General features: G+C 35.2%; 1 protein-coding gene across 2 annotated transcripts in view; it reads right to left on the bottom strand.

The window, feature by feature from the left end:
* LOC150102691 (condensin-2 complex subunit G2-like) overlaps window positions 1-24,423 on the bottom strand; it is a 401,754-nt gene that overhangs the window by 28,807 nt on the left and 348,524 nt on the right. For both annotated transcript variants that reach the window (XM_090398912.1, XM_090398911.1), the window contains one exon: window positions 14,033-14,173. In XM_090398912.1, coding sequence (XP_090255038.1) covers window positions 14,033-14,173 — 141 coding nt within the window. The remainder of the gene's footprint in view (window positions 1-14,032; window positions 14,174-24,423) is intronic.

Genomic DNA, 24,423 nt, shown 5'->3' on the forward strand with positions numbered 1-24,423 from the left:
AATAACAGAGATGATAATGTACATTCTTGTCTCACACTAGATTTAACACTAAACCATCTTCCTGTAATTCCTTCAATTCTAACTGCTGACTTACAACTCAAATAAAGACTAAGTATTGCTTGATGTAATGCCCCATTGAAACTGTATAACTGTAGCGTATTGAATAGCTACTCTCTCTTGGCACCTTGTCATATGCCTTTTCCAAATCGACAAAACTTAAATACAGATCTTTGTTATATTCCCATGCTTTCTCGACTATTTGTCGCAAAGTGAAGATCTGATCCTGACAGCCTCTATTTGGCCTGAATCCAGCTTGTTCTTCACCAAGCTTTTCTTCCACAATTCTTCTCAACCGTTTCTCAAGTATACTTGCATAGATCTTGCCAGGAACACTCAGTAGGGAAATACCTCTGTAATTCTCACATGCAGTTTTATTTCCCTTTTTATATATGGGTACTATGAGAGCTCTACTCCAATCATCGGGAATTCATCCCTCTGTCCAGGCTTTCTGAACTATGCAGTGCAGCCACTGTAAGACTCTTATACCACCATACTTCAGCATTTCTGGTCGAATATCATCTACTCCTGCTGCCTTTCCACATTTCAAGCCTTTGATGGCTTTTTCTACTTCAAGTATGGATATGTATTCCTGACTGCATGCCTGGTCAATGTTTTTTACCACTATGCTGTCATCACTGCTTGTTTCATTTAGAAGTTTTCCAAAGTAATTACTCCATACTTCAAGGATATCTTTTTCTCACGTTTTCATGTCACCTTTATCATCTCTAACTACTTTTACAGTACTTTTTCCTCCATTCCTAAGCTTCTTCAACAACCTCCAGAATATTTTGTCACCTTCTTGATATTTATTTTCTATGTTCTTGCCAAAGTCCTCCCATGACTTTTGTGTTTAGCTAGTTTTACAATGTGTTTCGCTTTCTTACATTTGTCTCTGTATTCTCTAAGAGCAAAAGCTGTCTTATTTCCCAGGAATTTTTGATATGCTTTCTTCTTTTCCTTCACTGCCTCTTTAACTTCCTGTGTCCACCATGGAGTTCTGATTTTTCTATCCTTGCAGACAACCTTACCACATGCTTCTCTGGCAGAATCAATCAATGTTTTCTTCAGAGTTTGCCACTGAATCTCCAAGGTTTGATTCCTGTTCTCAAACTCTTTCATTTTCTTTTCAATAATCTTTCTGTATTTTAGTCTACAGTTCACATCTGAGAGCTGCTCAACTTTTATTCGCTTTAAAACTTTCTTACATGTTATTCTCTTCAATATGAAATTCAATTTTATCCTGCTCAAGACTAAATAGTGATCACTTCCAATTTCAAATCCTCTGTACACTCTGGTGTCCTGCACCAGGGAGAAAACATCACTATCAATAATAACATAGTCAATGAGACTTTTCTTATTCCTAGCCTCTTCTCTCTATGTGAATTTGTGCACATTTTTATGTTGGAACATGGTGTTAGTAATAACCAGTCCATGTCCTGAGGAGAAATCCAACAGATATTTGCCATTATTATTAGCTTTGCTCTTTTCTCCAAATTTTCCCAAAATATTTTTGTATGTCTCACAATCATTTCCTACTCTGCTATTTAGATCCCCAACAAGGACCAACTTTTCCTTTTTCATTGTGTCAGTTGCTTTTTCTATATAATGTATATAATTTCTTGGTATCTTTAATTTACAGTATAACCAAGTGGAAAAACGTCCAAGAATTATCTCTAATCCAGAGTGTTTGAATAATATGTGACACCTTTTGGCAACTTGCATATGAAAATATGACTTCTGCATTACTTGAACTTTTGTATCACCTCTGGGTCTGGCTCCCACTGATGAGACCTCAATAAAGGTCAAAACCAGTCTGGATAGTGACTCTTCCCATAATGCATAGCATTATACATACCCATAAAGATATGTGCTTTGCATTATGGGATACTAAGGCAAGTGATGTGAAGTCATAAGCTTCTATATACAAGTTGCCCTAGTTCTGAAAATAGTTCAGGTGCAAACTTGTTTGCGTACTTGGATAAAGGATTAAACCAAATATATAATTTCTTGGTATCTTTAATTTATAGCATCACCAAGTGGAAAAACTTGCCCAAATAAGTGGCTAATATTATTAAAGAAATAACAAACAGTGGAAGATAGCCTGGTTTAGATGAAATAGACACTTCATCTCTTCCTCTATAAATGTTTATGTATTACCTGAATTGCACTCGGAAGAAGAGATGGCTACCTTACCTTAAATGGATAGTGTGCATGTGTAGACAGAGAGAGATGCCAAAGATTGTGAAGCAAACAAAAATATGTATAACTGAAAGAGGCAACTTTAAAAGGATTTAATATGATGTTTCATACTTTGGAAATGCTGAAAAACTATTCTAATATTGAATGTAGTATGGAAGTCTGCTAAAACTTGTAGAAAGCTTTTACCTGCTACTGCTAGGTGAAAAAGAAAGAAAAAATTGTTGAAACTACCCTGTGGAAATATTTCTCACACAAAGTTTTCTACTATAATAAATAAATCTGCTAACGCTTTTCAATCCCCAAAAGAAGCAGGAAGCCAAACTCCACAGTTAGCCAATCAAGGACAGCATCCAAGACTATCAGTGATTTCTAAAACTGTATCATTGTCTGAAATACTGTGTTCTATGGTTGACTTTCTTGAGTTATAGGCATGAAAAAAAAAAAAAAAAAAAAAAACAGAATTTCTGGAAGAAAAAAAAACCTTACCTGCCCATGCTAGAGATCGATTAATTCAGGAACTAGACAAAGAAGGCTTGGAAAAAATTCCTCTTATCATTAACTAGAATCTAACTTTAAATGGTCTTTCATTGGTTGGCTTAGTTTTATGGTTGCAAATCCATTTCCACAGAGTAACCAATAAACTTTTAATTGCAATCATTAGAAAATTTAGGAAATATATTTGAATATCGAATATAGTAGATTAGAGTGATTTCACACAACATGGTGTTCTCTCTGAACATATTAACTGTGACAATTCAGGGATTACTATATATTATTACAGTTTTCTTTTATTTAGGTAAAAAATGTTTTCCTCCAAAACAAATAATTGAAAAGTAATTAGGCACATATGAAATATAACCTTCAGCATGAGTTGCTTGGTATTGCATTACTTAAGAGACAAAGTCTATCCAGAAGAGCTTGTATACGAGGGTGGTCTGAAAAGTTCTCGGCCTAACAATCTAAAAACGAATTAATAATTTCAAAATTATTTTTATTTTACAACATAATCTCCCTTGAGACTAAGACATTTATTCCTGCGATACTCCAGTGCCATTATCCCATCCCTGTAGTCATTCTCAGTAAGATCTGCAAAATATCCCTCTACAGCTGCAATCACCTCTTGATTCAAAGAAAAACGCTGACCAACGAGGAAGAGTTTTAGTTTTGGGAAGAGATAGAAGTCTCGGGAATAGGATGGATGTTCTTTTCTCATGAATTTTTTGTCTAGTCTGGTTAAAAGATCGTAATAATATTCCCTGGTTATTGCTTTACCCTTTTCAAGATAATTAATGTAATTAATTAATATGAACTGTTTTGACTACTGTTTGGATTCTGGTGTGTAATGGTGAATCCTAGTCTCATTATAAATCGACATACAAAATCAGTTTTATTCTTGCTAAAATGCTCCAAGCACTGTTCAGAGATTTTCATGCGAGTGCATTTTTGATCTGTTGTGATGAAGAACAGCACCTATCTTGTGCAAAGCTTTTTCATTTGCAATTCTTCATGCAAAATATATCTTACATGTTCTTTTGAAATGCCTATAGTCTCAGCAATTTCATGCTCTTTAACTTACCGGTCATCCAATACCATATCGTGCACTTGATCAATGATTTCTGGTGTTGTTACACTTTTTTGGACATTCTTCACGTGGATCATCTTCAAGGCTAGTATGGCCACATTTAAACTCAAGCCCATTCTTAATTGTCAAAAACGAAGGAGAAGAGTGCCCATAAACTTTTATGAACTTCAAATGAATTTCTTTTGCCATTAACCTTCTTTTAGAAAGAATTCTATAATTACACAATACTCAATTTTATCCATTTCAAAGACAACACTTTTGCTTCAGACACTGTATAAAACAAACTACTTGATAGAATGAATTGCAACTTCACATGTGTGCTTATGACAGATGTACTACCTTAGAAAAAGACAAGCATGCCAATAGTGTTGCCATCTATGGTCAAGGCTGAGAAATTTTCAGACCACCCACGTGCATCCAGAAAACATACAAAGCCTACAAATACATTTTTAAATATACCAACTATAATGTTAAAGATACCAAGCAATTTTATAAACTTGGTTTTAATCCTACTTCCCAAGTAAGCAAACAAGCAAGTCAGTCAAATTTGCGCCTGAAGTATTTTCAGGTCAGAGGCAACTCATGGTAAAGGTGGAGTAAGGTCTGATCACTTTCCTTAATATCTTCCATAATGCAAAGCACATCTCCTTGCAGATATGTATGATGCCATGCAATAATGAAAGGGCAGTCCTGATGAAAGATGATTTTTTATACATCATACATATCCGCAAGGAGACGTGCTTTGCATTATGGGAGATACTAAGGAAAGTGATAAGTCAATGACATTATAAAAAGGAGGTACTTTTAAGCACAAACAGCTATAAAAATTAATATTTATTTTGAAGAGTAACATGTAAATTTTTCAAGAAATAATACCAATACCAAGTTCTTTCCAAACATCCTCATTTTTACCATGATACTGCCATAGATGCAATCTGTTCACTTCCTCTAATCATTTTCAGGACTCTTGCATCTGTAGTCTCCAGTCTGATTAACTCTTTCATTTCTAACCATGATCTCACATCATAAGTTAAAACTGGTTGGAAAAGTGTCTTATATATACAGTAGTTAGTTTAGTGTTTGACTAATTTTTTGCATATTCCATATAAATTTATTCAGATGACTCTCAAATCATACCAGTTTTGCTAATTTTGTTTTCCATATTTAATCTGCTCTTCATTAAAAATTGTACCCAAATTATCTGAAATGTTTTACTTTTTTTACAGTTAAGACAAGAACATAAATTTCTATTGTCAAATATTGGAAATATCGATGGGTGTTTCATCATGAACTTTAATATGATCAGCAATAAAACAGTGGAGTCTAAAGGTAGTAAGAGTGTGCTAGTTTGAAGTACAGGTCATGAATGAATCTGAAGAACTATTTTCAACAGATGAAGAAAATTAACATTAAAATTGATGTTAACAATTATTATTTGTTTTTTAAGACTTATGTCTATTGTAATATTTTAAATAAATTTATGTAACAAAAAATTAATCTGATTTGTTTATAAACACTGTCTATTTTCTTATATAACGATGTATTGTAACTACCTAAATGTTCATCCATGAAATTAAGCTTCCCTTTTTATACTCGCAGTATAAGATGACTCAGGATTTCGAGGAGTTTTCTGAAGTATTTGAGAATAGTCTTATACGCCGACATATACAGTATATTTCCACAATATGACAAAAATGAATTAAGAAGAAGGACTATGATGGAATGTGCAAAACTCTAAAAGAGCTACATACATACCTGATTACACCTTGCTTAAGAAAATTTGGTTAAATGGATATTCCAGAAAGTTGGATTTATGACTTAACCTATAGAAATGCATTTTTGAAAATTATGGAGACAAGTAACGTGTTTGAATAAAAACTTTAGTTTAATATAACTAAAACTGTTCTGGATCTGGCTGCATGGGTGACAAATGCTAAACACATTCCTTAGCCACCTGAACAAACAACACGAACACATACAATTTACCATCGAAATCAAAAATCGAAACTCGCTCCAGTTCCTAGACACACTAGTCACGTCTTCCTTCAGGCAGTCCATCCTTAACGGTCTACCGAAAACTGATACACACTGGCCAATACATACATGCTAATTCATACCACCACCCATCACAAAAATATGGAGTCATTAACACCCTTAAAAACAGAGCTACAACAATTTGCTCTAACCAGCAAGTCCTTAAACAAGAACTAAAAATCATCAGCGACACATTCATAAATAATGGCTATAACAAAAATACCATTACTAAAATACTACATAAAACAGCAACAAAAACGAATCTAGATTACAGTAAAACCATAGCCATACCATACATTAAAGGGTCATCAAAAAAAAATCAACAGAATCCTACAATATTATAACCTCAATGCCACCTTTAAACCACCCGCTAAACTTAAAACCACATTCAGCTCCTCTAAGGATCCTCTCCTCCCATTGGCACATCCTAGAGTCTACTGCATCCGCTGCACCTGTAACTTACCATACATTGGTGAAACAGGATGGACAATCCCTATACACAAGAAAGAACACATTAGACACATTAAATATAACCATTATGGTGAAGCAGGCCTCTCAGATCATGTGCTCAACACCTTACACCAAGTCAACTGGAAAAACACCCACTCTTTACACTACACAAAAACCTGGTATGAAAGGAAATTTAAGGAAGTCTGCAAAATCCTGATAAACCATCCAAATATCAACTGCAAAGATGGCATGAATATTCCAAGGATCTGAATGGCACACATTCAGCCCACCTAATATATAAGATCCAGCATAAGTCAGGACTCTAGCCAATCTTCAGCTAGTATTAGAAACCATTCCATACCAACTTGCTGGAAGGTACATGTATAATCATGATGTTAATATATGTATATAGATAGATAGACTTGTTGTTGCACCCAGTGTATGTCTACAACCAACAGATAACACTAATAATACGACTCTAGTGTTGATGTATAATTTTTTTTTTCTTTCATCAGAGGTCAGGCCAATAACTGTTGTGGCGGTTGGTCAGTAACTTTAACAAACCAGTTTGATTATAGTGTAGCTTGTTTTCTGTGTATAGTTATATGCTCCAGAAGATGACCTTGGCATAAAGGTCAAAACGTCGAATGTAGATTTTAGTTATATTAAACTAAAGTTTTTATTCAAACACAGTAGTTGTCTCCATAATTTTCAAAAATGCATTCAGATCGCCGTGTAAGTTTAAAAGAAAGTAACCTATAGAAAATTCATGCTTATACTCGGAATACTATGAAAGTTACTAAGGTATGGCATATCTTCACAAAACCATCATGTTATGCTCCATGTAGTATCATCTTCGATATAGAAGATGATACCTTAAATCATTATTGTGCTTCCTCTTTTGCAGGTCCCCTTGGAAATAAAAAGACTGTCTAGAATTGAAGAGAAATTTTATTGGCAACCATGAGATATGATGTCAAGAATTAAGTAAAATCTCATACTTGTGAGCTAAGGAATTCATTTTGAGAAAGGCACTTTTCTTTCTGTGAAGTTCCCAATTAGGCCATTCTAGCACATTATTGCTGATTTTACTGGTACCCTTAATACAACTGAATACAATAAGCACCCCGTGTCTCGCCAGCATAGCGCAGTCGATTGCCGACAAACCCACACATCACCAGGTGGTGTCTGTGAGTAAGCTACTATAAACTAATGCTCCAGCATTTTATCGCTATTGCAAGAGTTTCCCATTCAAATTAAACATCAAACAGAAAACTCCAGCACAACCTTTAAGTACTTTTAATGTATTAAACCAGTTATATTTTGATCTAAAAATTAACCATGTGCAAGCGCCTGCTATGCCTACTGTTGAAGCAAAGATGGCAGCAACAAAAGCCAACAATGAACAAGCACCCTGTGCCTAGCTAGCGTAGCGCCGTCGATTGCCAACAAACCCACAAAGTGCCGCAGCTGCAAAATTGATATCAGCGATAAAAAAAGGGTATAATGTGTGAATTCTGTTGCCACTGGATACATGTTTCCTGTGCAAAAATTTCTGTTCACTGTGTCTTCCATCTGTAAAACAGCTCCTGAACTTAGACAAACGAATTGAAAACCTCATGCAGCACATTAGTGCTATGAATGAAATTCTTCCATCAAAAATACAAGCACTAGAAACCAAGCTCGAAACAACTGACGATGAGCAACGCAATGCAAGTTCACCCTTCACCGTGAATGAACTTTGTGAAATAATTGCATCAACAGTGCATGACTTGATGGAGGCCAAAAACAAAACATTCAATGCCGTCATTTTGAATTTTCCAAAAGAAAATGGAAAAGCACTGAAAGAAGACATTATCAAATTAGCAGAAGAATGCAATATTGATATTATCAGGTGCTATCTTTTTGGACCCATAAACAAAAGAAAGGATGAAACAAACTTTCCATGGCTCGTTAAAGTGACTTGCGACACACTGACACTCGTTGCCAGCTTTCTGTCTGGACGCACACTATGTGTGATGGTGGATGGCTCCTTATCCTCTCACCATTCAACTAATGGTGGGGTTCCTCAAGGTTCTGTCATCTAACCAACCCTTTTCCTACTATATATCAATGACCTACTTCAGCTTATCCCCAACCCAATACACAGTTTTGCAGACAACAGCACATTGCCATTCCTCCCTTTCTTTTGATAAACCTTACTCCACATAACTCACCTCAACCTACAGAACAGCAACCACCACTGGCCTCAATTCAGACCTCCAAGCCATCCTCCAATGGAGTTCAGATAATCTAGTCAATTTCAATGCAAATAAAATCCAGTGCAGTCTCATTTCTCATAAAAAAACACCATTTTTTCCCAGTGTTATTTTTGACAACACCGAAATTTCCAGACAATCTGAGATTTCTCTTCTAGGAATTACCCTGACATCAAGCTTCTCCTGGCATAAAAAATAACAACCACTGCAGCCTCAGCTTCTAAAAAACTAGGATTTCTCTTTCGCTCAAGATGTTACTTCACCCCTGCACAGCTGTTAACCTTATACAAATCACAAATCCACACAACTATTGAATACTACTCACACATATGGGGTGGGGGCCCCCAAAAGCTCGACTCAATACAGCAGTGAGCAATCAGACTTATTAATGACCCATCTCTTACCAACTCACTCCCCCCACTTTTGCACAGACGATCGGTCTCTGCACTACATGTTTTCTACAAATATTTCCATGGAAAACGTTCATCGAAAATAGCATCAATAACTCCCCCCACTCAGTACTAAGTTCATTGGAACATGTGCAGCTGCTGCTCAACATCCCAACACAGTGCACCTTGAAACCCACAGAACAAGTTTCTTCTCCTCCTCCTTCATCCCTGCAACTGCTATACTATGGAACACTTCCCCTTGATGTGTTCCCTAAGGAATACAATATACAGTGATTCAAATCCAATGTGAACAAGCACCTTCTCTCCCAGCTCATACACGGTACTAATGTATTATAGGTTGATCTATCAACCTCTCGTGTATGGGCTCAACATAAAAAAAAAAAAAAAAACCGAAGAAGGAGGTCACAGATATATTTTTGTTGTCGTAGATATGTTATCTTGTTTTTCTGAAGCATTTTCAAGAAACTAATTCTCTTGCTTTCTACCTGACCAGAAGGCAGGAACTTTGGCTTGAAATTTTGTTGATAACATTATTTTTAGGTATGTTGCCCTAACTGATAGAGGAATATCTTAGCTTCACATCTCAATTGCTTCTACAAGTTTGTAAAGTTTTGAATATCAAGGAAATATTCACAACTCCATATCAGCCTTAATGCAATGAGCGCTGCAAAAGAAAGAAAGAACGAATTATTGAAACTAGTTCTCTTGAGCCTTTCTGATGCTAAGGAAAAATGATTGGGACTTAAACCTTCCTACAGCCTTATTCTCTCTTAGATCTGCTGTACACAGGAGTAACAATATTCGTTTTATTTGGTTTTGATTCCCCTTTTTCCGTTCTGATGTAATGTGTGTTAATCCTAATGAAGACACTGATGAATTTTTAGGGATATAGTACAGATGTTTAATTTAATGCACCTTAAACAATGATAAGAAAAGCAAGGGAAGCTTCTTCATCTGAAAGGAGTAGATTAGCTTTAAACAACTTCAGAAAGGAATTAAACTTAAGAATATGAGATTTGGTCTTAGTACAAGACTTCAAAGATAAAAGGAAAAAACAAGGCAGCTTAGTTGTTAAAGTCTCAGAACCACAGAGTTGTAGAGAGAGGGACAGAGAGAGAGACTGGCTATCTCCTGTAACTTATAAACTTGATGATATAAAACACCCTAATAAATTCATTACTACACATTCAGATAGGATTAAAAAAATATTATCATCAAAATGGTACTACAATAATATCTGGAATCTCACTTAGTAGACTGTTAGGTAACTTACAGCCAAAGCAAAAAGTGAGTTGTTTGCCTTCCAATTATAAAAACATTAAGAAAACTCCAAATCTTTCCTCTAGGAATAAAATCATGATTGAATGTGCTTAATCAGAATGCTTGTGGAATGTGACATTATCAGATCAAGATTTTGATACATTTTATCAAAGGGCTCAGTAGTTGATATCTGAAATTAGGGAACTGCAGTCATCCACATGAGCAAGTGGAATCACTTGATAAAAATGTTGATTATTTAGAAAGTGAAAGTACATCTTAATTATCTCTGAATTCTCAACTCAGAGATAGACAAGCCTTTAGTAAGCACTCTTTAAGACCAGATATTAAAAGGGAAAAATTATCACTTTATTTTTTATTTTAATGTTGCAACAGTTTAAGCACGTAGTAAACGAACATGTTTTACTCGATATTATTATGTTTTGTTAATGAATTTACTCTAAAATAATTTTGCATGTTTAATTAATATATTTATTTATTTACTTATTTATTTTTCTATATGGGGCATATTTATATTGAATTATCTTTACATGATATTTGTTTATGAAAGATTATCGTTAGTTTAAACTAATTCACCAGTGACTTCAACCACAAGACACAGGTTTAATGGTCTCACTAGTCCATTACTAATAGTGAAATAAAAGATGTATAAAAATATAATTAAGTTAATCTACCTGACAACATGGAAACCAGTCCAGTCCATCCAAAAGAAAGGTAATAAAAGTCAAATGAAGAACTGCCATCCAATTGCTCTCACTTCTGTTCTCTCAAAAATTATGGAGAAGATCATCAAAACTCTTATACCAATTAATCAGTGATTACAGTATGGATTCTGCTGCTGTAATCTACAGCTGATCTTCTTGCTTTCACCACCCACCTATGGACTCAAGTCATGGAAAAATTTGGAGAAACTCATGCAGTTGCCCTTGACATTTCAAAGGCGTATGATCAGGTTTGCCACAGGGGCCTATTCACCAAACTGCCATCCTGTGGTCTGCCTTCTCCACTCTGCAACTAGATCTCACCAACTTTCTCACTGACCACTCACTATGTGTCATGATGGATGGTTTACTCTCTTCAGATTTCCACACCAAAGCACAGTTCTGTTCTTTCACCCACTCTCTTGTATATAAACAACCTGCTCTCACAGTCTTCAAATCCCATCCATAGCTTTGCTGATGACAGTATGCTTCATTCCTCCTTTTCATTTGCCAAAACCTGTTAGTGCTCAAGTATTAGAATCCTCAAGATCTACTATGACCATGGACTTGAACTCAGATCTCCTAGCTATATCCCAGCAGGGCAAGGACAACCTTGTAAATTTCAATGCCACCAAAACTCAGTTTGTCTGATCTCTCGCAAGAAAGAGCTCGCATTTCTCCACCTTACCTTCAGTAATACTGAGATATCCAAACATGAACAGATTTCTCTTTTTGGACTGACTTACACCACCGATCTTTCCTGGCACAACTATAGCTTCTGCATCTGCAAAAAAACTTGGTGTACTTTTTGCAAGACACTACTTCACACCTGCTAACTCTATAAAAGCCCAAATTCGCCCAGCAATGGAATATTGCTCCCATAATTGGGGTGGTGTGCCAAAATCCTGTCTAAAATTATTAGATTCTATCCAGAAGAGGGCAATCCAGCTAATTAATGATCCCTCTTTCAGATCCACTTCCATCCCTCTCTTATATGTGTTCAGTTTCTGCCTTATACCTCTTCTACAGAAACTTTCATGGACAGTGCTCTGCTGAACAGGCCACTATTATTCCCCCACTCTCCTCCAAAATCATTAAAACAAGAGCCACTGCTAACCAACATCCTTTTACAGTCCATCTTAAAACTCACTGAACCAACTTCACTGCCTCGTCTTTTAGAATAGTCTCTCTCTCTCTCTGTCTTCCCCAAAGATTACAACTCTCAGCTGTGCTATAGGGCTTGTGGCCTTTCTTGTGTAGACCAGATAAAAAAAAAAAAAAGTTCATTCTTTTAGCTAATTAATCTTAATCAGCTAATTAAGTGTTTTGAATAACTTTTCTTTTATTTCATATATTTTTATTAATCTAACTTCCTACCATACCAGCTTCACTAATTCTGTTGTGTCTACTTCCATATTTAATTTACCATCTTCACTAAAAATTGTGCCAAAGTAGCTGAAATGTTTTACTAGTTCTATAGGTTCTTCATTCAGAATACAGTTCATATTTTCAATGTTGCTTCCTATTTTCATTGTACTTGTTTTTTTATTGTTGATTTTCATATCAAATTTATCAACAGTTATTGAATTCAATCATTGAATTGCAGACTTGTACTGGTCTGCAATTCAATGAAGAAAACATTGATTGATTCAGCCAGAGAGAAATATGGTCAGGTTGTCTGCAAGGATAGAAAAATCACAACTCTATTTTGGACACAGGAAGATAAAGAGGTAGTGAAGGAAAAGAAGAAAGCATATCGAATGTTCCTGGAAAATAGTCAGCTTGTACTCTTACAGAATTACAGACAAATGTGAAAAAAAAAGCACTGTGTAAAACCAGCTAAACAAGTCATCAGAAGACTTTGGTAAGAACATAGAGAATAAATCTCAGGAAGTTGACAAAATATTCTGGAGGCTATTGAAAAAGCTTTGAAAAAGAGGAAAGAGAGTACCATAAAAAAAATCAGAGATAATAAAGATATCATGGAAACTGTAGATAAAGATATTCTTGATGTATGGAGTAATTACTTCAAAAGAATGAAAAATGAAACAAGCATTGACAGCATGGTGGAAAAAAATATTCAACAGACACGCAATCAGGCATACATATCAATACTTCAAGTAGAAAAAGCCAGCAAAAACTTAAAATGTGGAAAGGCAGTTAAAGTAGATGATATCAGAAATGCTCAAATATGGAAGTATAAAAGTTTTTGAGTGGCTGCACTGCATAATTTACAAAGACCTGGTCAGAAGGTTAAATTCCAAATGACTAGAGTAGAGATCTCATAGTATTCATCTTTAAAAAGGAAATACAGCTGAATGTGAAAATTATAGAGACATTTTTCTACTAAGTGTTTCTGGTAAGATTTATGTAGTATAAGAAATGACTAAGAAGGATTGTGGAAGGGAAGCTTGGTGAAGACAAATTGGATTCAGACTAAACAGAGGTTGTCAAGATCAGAATTTCATTTGAAGACAAACAGTTCAGACATCATGGGAATATAACAAGGATCTGTATTTATGTTTTGTAGATCTGTACAAAGCATATGACAAGGTACCAAGTGGAAAGTTATATAGCTCCTTCTATTCAGCTATAAGTCAACAGTTAGAATAAAAGGAGGTATAAGAAAATGGTTTGATGTTAAATCAGGTGTGAGACAAGGAACGTTATCTCTTCTGCAATTTATCATCTATATGGATCGCATTATATCAGAAAATTTAAACATAAGAAAGATAATATAGATGCAGCTGTGGGCAAGTAAGCTTTATTTTTGTATTGCTTTCAAATTAAGTTGCTTGCAATCAGATTTTTTTCTTATACAGCACAGAGGCATCTTTTTTACAATATGAAAAATACAGAACTGTTTGTTTTCAATTATTTAGTAATAAACTCCATAATTGATTTCTGTTCTTCATTTTTCTAAAAAATATTAAAATAAAAAATGAATTAAAGTTAATTAAATATAAAAAATATAAAAGTCCAGTATTTAAAACAAAAAAAGATCCTCATATACATTAACTCTGCAGGCATAATGGCCCTTCTTTATATAGAAAAATGTACCTTTAGTAATGCTTCCACTTCACTTAAGATGGCAATCACAAAACAGCCAATCATTTTTTCGGCTTCTATAGTCAAATCTCCCATTAATTTTAAAGATGATGCTATAAGCACTGATAATGACGACTCCAGAGGTGACAGGATCTGAAATTTTAATGATTTATAGTTATATCAAACACACTGCTCTATTTACAGCTTAAATGCTGTATATGTCTTACCGTATAAAACGACTCTCAAACACTACAGAAAACCCCTTGAAATCATGGGTCATTTTATACAGCAGGTATAAAAAGGAAAGCTTAATTTCTTGGATGAACATTTAGGTAGTTAATACATTGTTATATAAGAAAATAGGCAGTGTTTCTAAAACAAATGGGATTAATTTTTTGTTACATAAATTTATTTAAAATATTGTAATAGACGTAAGTCTTAAAAAAGAAATAATTGTTAACCTCAATTTTCATGTTCATTTTCTTCATCATCTGTTGAAAATAGTTCTTCAGATTCATTTATGACCTGTACTTCGAACTAGCACACTCTTACTACCTTTAGCCTCCACTATTTTATTGCTTATCATATCAAAGCTCATAGGAGTTTCATCCATATTTCCAATATTTGACAATAGAAATTTATGTTCTTGTGAATAATAAATTTATGGAAACTGGTAAGTTTGTGGTCAAGATCTGCTGGTAGTCTTTGAGCAATTTTTGTTTTTTGTCATATTACCAGATTTTGTATGTTCATAAAATGATTACACCATCACTGAAGTAGCTTGAAATTCTATACTTTCATCCAGATTCATTATTGACCATTTTAGTGCATATGCTCTAATCATATTTCTTGTAACAAGATAACCATTCTGTCTTTGTTCAAATACCCATTCTGCAACATGATTTCCAGCTGCGGCCATCGGGTGATCCCAGTTTTCATTGCACATTTTTTCTTTGACCATTTTTTTAAAAATATCTTCTTTCTTCCTCCATTCTCTTACCATCTTCTCGGTTATGTCAAACTTTCTTGCAACAGCACAGTTATTATTTTGCTTTGCCATTTCAATTACCCTTATTTTAAATTGAGCTTCATACTTTCTTTGTTTTGTTGCTAGTTCTATGATTTTAAATGATAACAATTTTAATAATCCTAAAATTTTTTAAAAAAGTGCAAAATTAATAATTAAAATTCAGGCTAATCACTTTTAATTAGGGTAATTTGCTTAAATAATAAATCTATGCTATGAAAAAAAAATAACGGATATACATAGATATAAAAATAATGGATATAACAATAATACCTAACGTTACATTAACACGTTCGCTGCCAACTATGAGTATACTTGTAGTTGGTAAACCAGCTATGAGTATACTCGTATGACGTTTACCGCCGGCAACGAGATTACTGTACTGACCTCGAAGAAGTGAAAATACTTGGCTTGTGGCACTAGCATCAAAACTGTGTATTCTCATAGATGGTATATGCTCTGCACAAACCAACTATGAATATACTTGTATGACGCTTACCACCGGCAACGAGATTACCGTACTGACCTTGAAAAAGTAAAATTGCTTGGCGTATACAGGAAGAGCCTATGCCGAAGTAGCGTGGCAGCGAACGTGTTAATACAAGGAAGAAGAAATTGGGGGTCATCTTATACTACTGACATAAGCTTAAAACCTAAAAATAGCTTAAAATTTAGGCCTTGTCTTATACGCTGACATATACGGTAATTGTTACAGTATTTAATTATTAATATTTCACAATAATATAACTGATTTTTTGTTTTGTTTATAAGGGTCCATCAATATATTATATTAATACTCTTGGTGAAGAAAAGTTGGTAAGGGAATGGATTTTTGTTATTTTTATCATAGTAGTCATGTTTACTTTCTAATACAATCTATGAAATGAGTAATTGCTTTCCTCTGCATGGAGACAGTAACTAGTCTCACTCATATGTATCAAAAAATGATACTCAGGAAATTTTTATTAGTCACTGATAATACATATAATAATAATAAACTGACTAGTTTCACAACACCTATATAATCTGGTGGTGTGGCTTCTTCAGGCTTTTTAATGGGAGACATGAAGAAAGTTGATGATGTTAAAACATAAATTATTACAACAGAAACAGTCTAGTATAGATTAATATAACTACAGTAAAATGTGTTAGCTATTTCTTTGTAGAATCTTTAAGTAATTATCAATTTTGATATGTTTAAAACTCATCGGTGATTTCCTGACATCATTAAGAATTAACCATTGGTTGAGTGAGGAATATGGATGAGTCACAGCCATATATTCATTAACCTATCAAGGAAAAAAAAAGAAAAGGTTTCTTTTATATATTGCATGATGGCTATCTCAGTCAAGCATGTGATTTGCAGCTGAAGTATCGAGAACTAGTCCACACTTTTATTCTCTTTTGTGATCTATATCAGCAACATGTGATTCCCCCCCCCCCCCCTCTCAATCCAGAACTCAAGCTTGTCTGGTCTACACAGGCCAGACAGCAGAAACACGATATCCAATACACACCTGGATGCTTTTAGAAAGGAAAACTGTCCTTCAGAGATCTGAGGAGGTCTATGAATATTTTGAACTGGCTTGAAAGTCACTCAAATATTCATGATTTCTGAGCAATGTAGCAATCTTGATGGATAGATTACCAATATGTGGGAAGGAAATCAAATTCCTGCAGTGGATATTCTGATTTTGGTGAGGAGGGCTGACTGAAATTTATATCTTATTGACTGTGTTTTGAGCATAATATTTAATAAAGCTACTCAAATGTTGTGATCTTTGAGCAGGGAAACAATCTTGATGAACAGACTAATAATATATGGAATGAAAATCAAATCCCAGCATTGGATATTCGAATTTTTGAGAAGAAGAGGTGTCGGAAAATAATATCTTACTGTGTTTTTGGAGTATCCATTAAGAACAACAACTGGAGAAGGGCTTGAAGTTCTGTTTTAAGTTTGTCTTCATTATTTAGAATAAAGACAACTGAGTTATTAAGGTATATTAGAACACAGAAACTAAGTAAATAATTAATTTATTAACTTATTGCTGATATTTCGCTGGGTGTTATAACCAGCATCTTCAGAGGATAAAAACACTGTTTGTCACAATACATGAGACTATAACAACATGGTGTACTTAAACAAAATTGTAGCAGCAACACAAAGACTAGAGTCCTGATTTTGGTGCCCTCTATCTGAGGGAAAAAAAAAAAAAAAAAGCGCTATCTTCGGCAAGTTAATACAGCCATATTTGTTGAGATTTGGAGTGTGTTTTAGGGCTTCTGTCGCCTCTAAGAACAATCTCTCTGATTTATATGGGTTTCTGTGTAGTACTTTTGTGTTTTTCCAGTTGATCCTGTGTGCAGGGGTATCCAGAGCATGGTCTACTAGGCCCGACTTCCCATAATGATAATTCCGGACGTATCTTTTATGTTCGCTGATGCGGATGTTCACAGTTCTTCTTGTTCGACCGTAGTAGGCTTGATTACATGAGCAGGGTACTTGGTAGACTCCTGGATGTGATAAAGGAGGAATGCTGTCCTTGGGTGAGCGGATGAGGGTAGCTAATTTGTTACATGGTCTGAATGTAGTGCGTAGTTTATGTTTATTGAGAATTCTTGAGATCTTTTCGGATGTGCCTTTAATGTAAGGGATGGTGACCGTTTTGTTGTAGTTCTCTGTGGTGGATGGTGGGAGGGGTTTCTTAAGAGTGTTGAGTATTTTGTTTATTTTATGTGGATTGTAGCCGTTGGCCAAGAAGGTGCGGCGTAAGTGAGTCAGTTCAGCAGTAAGAGCCTTGTCATTGGAACAGATTGCTCTCGCTCTATGGGTTAGCGTTTTTAATATGCCATATTGTTGAGAAGGATGATGGTGTGATTGTTTGTGTAAGTATCTACCTGTATGTGTGGGTTTTCTAAAAACTGAAAATGATAAGGAACCATCTGGAAGACATGTGATAAGCTATCCAGGAAGGGCAGACAGTTGTTGGCTTCCAGTTCCATAGTAAAGTGGATTTTTGGATGTTGGCTATTTAAATGTGCTAAGAATGTTTTTAATGTCTCTGGGCCATGTGGCCAAATAGCAAGCACATCGTCAACATAGCGTAGCCAAAGTGTTGGTTTGAGAGTGGCTGTATTGATTGCTTGTTTTTCCAGGTGTTCTATGTAAAAGTTGGTTGGGAGGGGGAAGGGGGGAGCCCATGGATGTCCCATCTATTTGTTTGTATATTTTCCCTTTCCATGTGAAATATTCTGCATGTATTGTGAATTTGAATAGTTCAAATATATCAGGGGGGGGTAGTGTGACTTCAGTAGATTGAGGGTTTCTATTAGTGGTACATTTGTGAATAGTGAAGTGATGTCAAAGCTTACTATTAAGTCTGAGCTTTATAGGGTAAGGTGTTGTAAGATGCTTTTCAGGTGTGCTGAATTTTTGACAAAGGAGGGGGAATTGATTGTGAGAGTGGCTAGTAGCTTCGCTAAATGTCTAGCCAGTTTGTATGTGGGACTATTTATACTGTCCACAATTGGGCGTAGGGGTGTGCCTTGCTTGAGAATTTTTGGTGCTCAATAGATCCTCGGTGTTTTAACATGGAAGGACTTGAGTTTGTTAACTGTGTCTTTGGGCCAGGAAGTGACTTTTTTCGTTAATTTTCGTGCCTTATTCTTTTGTGTGTTGGTGGGATTGCGATTTATAATTTTGTATGTTGACTGATCTTGTAATAGTGTGTGCATTTTTTTCATATTCAGTTGTGTCCATCGCCATGGTGGCATTTCCTTTGTCTGCTTTTGTTATGGTAATCTGGCTGTTGTTGTGTAGATCTTTTATAGCAATGAATTCCTTATGTGGGATATTATTTTGGGGAGGCTTGGACTTGATTAGGATGTTGGCCACATCTAAATGTATGTTGTTAGCTACTGTTAGAGGCAGGTCGTATATTCCTCGTTCGATGGACGCCATTATTTCGGCTTTTGGAAATTACTTGGGAGTTATGGCAAAATTGTGCCCTCGACTTAAAGCACTCGTGGCTTCTTTGCTTAAGGTGAGTGACGATAGATTCACGACGACGAGGTCTTGTTGTAATTGCGGTCGTTGTATGGTGTTCCGTTGTTGGAAATTTTCAAACTTATTTTGGTGCCGGTTTTTGACTCTGTCGAATTCTTTTTTTGCCATTGCGTCGGTGATGTTATCTAGGATCTGCCAAAGTTCCGTATTTAGAATATTATGCAGTGATTCTCATAATGCGTTAATGGTTGAATTTGATTTTGCTAATTCATTTTAAGACAGCTAATTCATTGCTAAGATATTTAGCGAAGCTACTAGCCACTCTCACAAACAATTCTCCGTCCTTTGTCAAAAATTCAGCACACTTAAAAAGCATCTTACAACACCTTACCCTAAGAAGCTCAGACTTAATAGTAAGCTTTGACATCACTTCACTATTCACAAATGTACCACTAATAGAAACCCTCAATCTACTGAAGTCACACTCCCCCCCCCCCGATATATTTGAACTATTCAAATTCACAATAAATGCAGGATATTTCACATGGAAAGGGAAATATACAAAGAAATAGATGGGACAGCCATGGGCTCCCCCCTCCCCCCCAGCCAACTTTTACATAGAACACCTGGAAAAACAAGCAATCAATACAGCCACTCTCAAACCAACACTTTGGCTACGCTATGTTGACGATGTGCTTGCTATTTGGCCACATGGCCAAGAGACATTGAAAAAATTCTTAGCACATTTAAATAGCCAACATCCAAAAATCCACTTTACTATGGAACTGGAAGCCAACAACTGTCTGCCCTTCCTGGATACACTTATCACACGTCTTCCAGATGGTTCCTTATCATTTTCAGTTTTTAGAAAACCCACACATACAGGTAGATACTTACACAAACAATCACACCATCATCCTTCTCAACAATATGGCATATTAAAAACGCTAACCCATAGAGCGAGAGCAATCTATTCCAATGACAAGGCTCTTACTGTTGAACTGACTCACTTACGCCACACCTTCTTGGCCAACGGCTACAATCCACATAAAATAAACAAAATACTAAACACTCTTAAGAAACCCCTCCCACCATCCACCACAGAGAACTACAACAAAACAGTCACCATCCCTTACATTAAAGGCACATCCGAAAAGATCTCAAGAATTCTCAATAAACATAAACTACGCACTACATTCAGACCATGTAGCAAATTAGCTACCCTCATCCGCTCACCCAAGAACAGCATTCCTTCTTTATCACATCCAGGAGTCTACCAAGTACCCTGCTCATGTAATCAAGCCTACTACGGTCAAACAGGAAGAACTGTGAACATCCGCATCAGCGAACATAAAAGATACGTCCGGAATTATCATTATGGGAAGTTGGGCCTAGCAGACCATGCTCTGGATATCCCTGCACACAGGATCAACTGGAAAAACACAAAAGTACTACACAGAAACCCGTATAAATCAGAGAGATTGTTCTTAGAGGCGACAGAAGCCCTAAAACACACTCCAAATCTCAACAAATATGGCTGTATTAACTTGCCGAAGATCTGGGAGACAGACATATTAAGAAAAAACTAGCACGTTTCTAGGACTCTAGTAATATATGATAGCTTTTTTTTTTTTTCAGATAGAGGGCGCCAAAATCAGGACTCTAGTCTTTGTGTTGTTGCTACAATTTTGTTTAAGTACACCATGTTGTTATAGTCTCTCGTATTGTGACAAACAGTGTTTTTGTGCTCTGAAGATGCTGGTTATAACACCAGCGAAATATCAGCAATAAGTTAATAAATTAATTATTTACTTAGTTTCTGTGTTCTAATATACCGTTAAAATAATAAACAATGTTCGACGAACAGATAAGTCTGTCCACACGTTTGAGTTATTAAGGGTGTGCACTATGCCTAGTTCTTTGGAAGGATAGTCAAAAGACCAGGGATTAATCCTAAATTATATCTGGAAATCACTAATCAGATTTCTTGACATATCAGAATTTAACTGAAACAATTACTTTACAGACTGTACAGCAAGGTAGCTGATTTAACTGTATCTCTCTCTTAATGATTTATTTTTCTTTTAACATCAGCTTTTTTCATAATTTTTCTCATTAAAAAATCCTTGGTTATAGGTGTTGCAAAACTGCTTGGTTTTATTATTTTTCCAGTGTATTATCAACATGCAATAAAATTTTTCCTAGCACATAAAAAGCTATGTTTTTTAGTTGTAAAGTTATAATAAAAAATCAAGGCATGTTATTAGATAAATGCTGTTTTATTGTAAATTTTCAAGTCTAGGTCAAATCTCACCAGCTCAAAGTTTTGCAACCCTGTAGTATGTGAATTCCTCCCCTTTGGAGAGAGAAATCCATTTCTGATTGATAGTTTAAAGATCAGTGGTTAGCAAATTATTATTCTAAAACAATGGACAGTCGCAGAAAAAAAATTGAATATAAGTTTTGATCAAGAAATAAAAATTATATATATGAATAAAATCAAAAGAGACAATGGCCTTCTAGTTTACCATAATGAAGGTGAAAATGGACTTAATGGAGTCGGCAACTTAATTAAGAGCAAACGGAAAAAACATATCGCAGAATTTAAAAGTTATACAAGCAGAAATGCCTCCTTAAAGTTAGAATTAGGAAAAAACATTAATATATTAATACAGGTTTATGCTCCCAACACAAGCTATGATCAGGAAAAAATAGAGGAGTTCTATGATGAACTTGCACCCCACAACTCCCAGGTCATTATAATGGGATACTTTAATGCCCAGGTAGGCACTAAGCAACAAAAGGCAAAAGATTTAATTGTTAGAGACCATGGCAGCCAGAAAAGGAATGACAGAGGAAGGCGACTCCTACAATCCACCTTTAACCACCAGTTGAAACTGGAAGTTCCTTTTCTAGGAAAAGGGAAAAAAAGAAGATGGACATGGATTTCACTGGATGGAAAAAACAAGAAATGAAATAGACTATATATTATTAAAAGATTCACTATATAATTTTGAAGTTCTTAACAATTTCAATTTTAATTCAGATCATAGATTAATAAGAACCTTCTGGTTCAAAAAAAAAAAAAAAACCAGGAATAATTAGTTCAGAAACAGACAACCAGGAGTTCAAGATCTACAAAGAAACCAGAAGAAATTTAGAGACAATTTAAGGCAAATATTAACAAGTCAGAAATCAACCAGGTTAAATAATCCTCAAGAGCTTTGCGATAACATAGATGGAAGCAATGAAGCAAGCATACAATCACTAATTAGAAACAAGAGAAATATTTTCTCTTGTTGCTAATTAGTGTTGCTCAAGATCGAAACCGGTCTAGGTAGTGGCCCTTCCCTTAATGCATGGCATTATACATGTCTGCAAGGAGATGTGCTTTGCATTAAGGGAGATACTAAGACAAGGAGTGATGAGAGCTTGGTCCACCTTTACCACGAGTTGCCTCAGTCCTGAAGTTACTTCAGGTGCAAACTTTGTTTGCTTACACTTGGATAAAGGATTAAACTAAATTTATAACAAGAGAAATAAAGAGTCAAAAATAACTGACAACACCAAAAACTTAATAAAATAAAGAGAACTGCTAAAGAGAAAAGGTTCCAATTATATATTTGGTTTAATCCTTTATCCAAATGTAAGCAAGCAAAGTTTGCACCTGAGGTATTTTCAGGACTGGGGCAACTTGAGGTAAAGGTGGTATAACTTCGTAATCTTTTTTACGATTCTATTCGTAGTATGCGCATGGGATGTATTGCTGGAGGGGCTCAAAAGAAATTTTCATTTTGCGGTTCTCATTACTTGCCTTAGTATCACCCATAATGAAAAGCACATCTCCTTGCAGACATGTATAATGCTATGCATTATACATGTCTGCAAGGGAAGGGCTACTACCCAGGGCTCAAAAGAAATTTTCGTTTTGCGGTTCTCATTACTTGCCTTAGTATCACCCATAATGAAAAGCACATCTCCTTGCAGACATGTATAATGCTATGCATTAAGGGAAGGGCTACTACCCAGTCAAGTTTTGACCTTTATTGAGGTCTCATCAATGGGAGCCAGATCCAGAGGCAGTGATACTAAGGTGGAAGTAATGGAGAAGTCATATTTACCTATACCAGTTGCCAAAAGGTGTCACACTTTATTATTAAAATTCTCTGGATTAGAGATAAGTTGGTGGACGTTTTTCCAGAAAAGTTGGAAAAACTTTATTTTCCAATAAAGTTTTTCCAACTTTATTGGAAAAGTTTTTCCAATAAAGTTGACCTTTATTGAGGTCTCATCAATGGGAGCCAGATCCAGAGGTGGTGATACTAAGGTGGAAGTAATGGAGAAGTCATATTTACCTATACCAGTTGCCAAAAGGTGTCACAACTTATTATTAAAATTCTCTGGATTAGAGATAAGTTGATGGAAGTTTTTACAGTTGGCTATGCTACCAATTATATATTTGGTTTAATCCTTTATCCAAGTGTAAGCAAACAAAGTTTGCGCCTGAAGTATTTTGAACTGGGGCAACTCGTGGTAAAGGTGATATAAGTTCTCATTGCTTTCCTTAGTATCTCCCATAATGCAAAGCACATCTCCTTGCAGACATGTATAATGCTATGCATTAAGGGAAGGGCCGCTACCCAGACCGGTTTCAATTTTTATTGAGATCTCATCAGTGGGAGCCAGGCTCATTATATTTGCATTACATTTGCTAAAAACCATACAAAGTTTATATAAAGATACAAAAATACAGTTAGGTAATAAATTACACAGAAGAGATTGAAATTAATCAAGGTATTAGACAGGGATGTAGCTTATCTCTAACTCTATTCAATATATATATTTATCAGTTTATTAAAATGTGGAAAACAACAATAAAACAAGGTATCTAGTTAACCAGTAGAACTATTGTCAATACAGTGCTGTATGTAGAAGATCAGATTACAAGACAATGAAGATGACTTTCAAAAATCATTTCATGAATTAAACAAAATAAGCTAACAATACTATTTAAAAATTTCACAAAATAAAACAAAAGTCATGACTTTAAACAAAAGTCATGGCCTTTAATCTAGCATGAAGTCATGGCCTTCATGCTGGATTAAAAATAGTCATAGAAAATAAAATAATAGAACAGGTAACACAGTTTAATTATTTAGGCTGCATAATAACATATATATAAGATTCAAGATATAAATGAAAAAATGAAATTTCAGAAAATCTATGGAACAGTTAAAAGGACACTGAATAAATAAACAAGATGAGAAACTCAACTAAAATTTTATAAAGTAATGGCCACTCCCATTCTATTATATGCCTCAGAAACATGAACTGTTACTAAGAAAGATGAAAGTAAAATACAAGCTG

The sequence above is a fragment of the Typopeltis vanoorti genome, chromosome 10, assembly GCF_054136105.1.
Source record: "Typopeltis vanoorti isolate ZY-2024b chromosome 10, IOZ_Tvanoo_1.0, whole genome shotgun sequence".
NCBI classification, from domain to species: domain Eukaryota; kingdom Metazoa; phylum Arthropoda; class Arachnida; order Uropygi; family Thelyphonidae; genus Typopeltis; species Typopeltis vanoorti.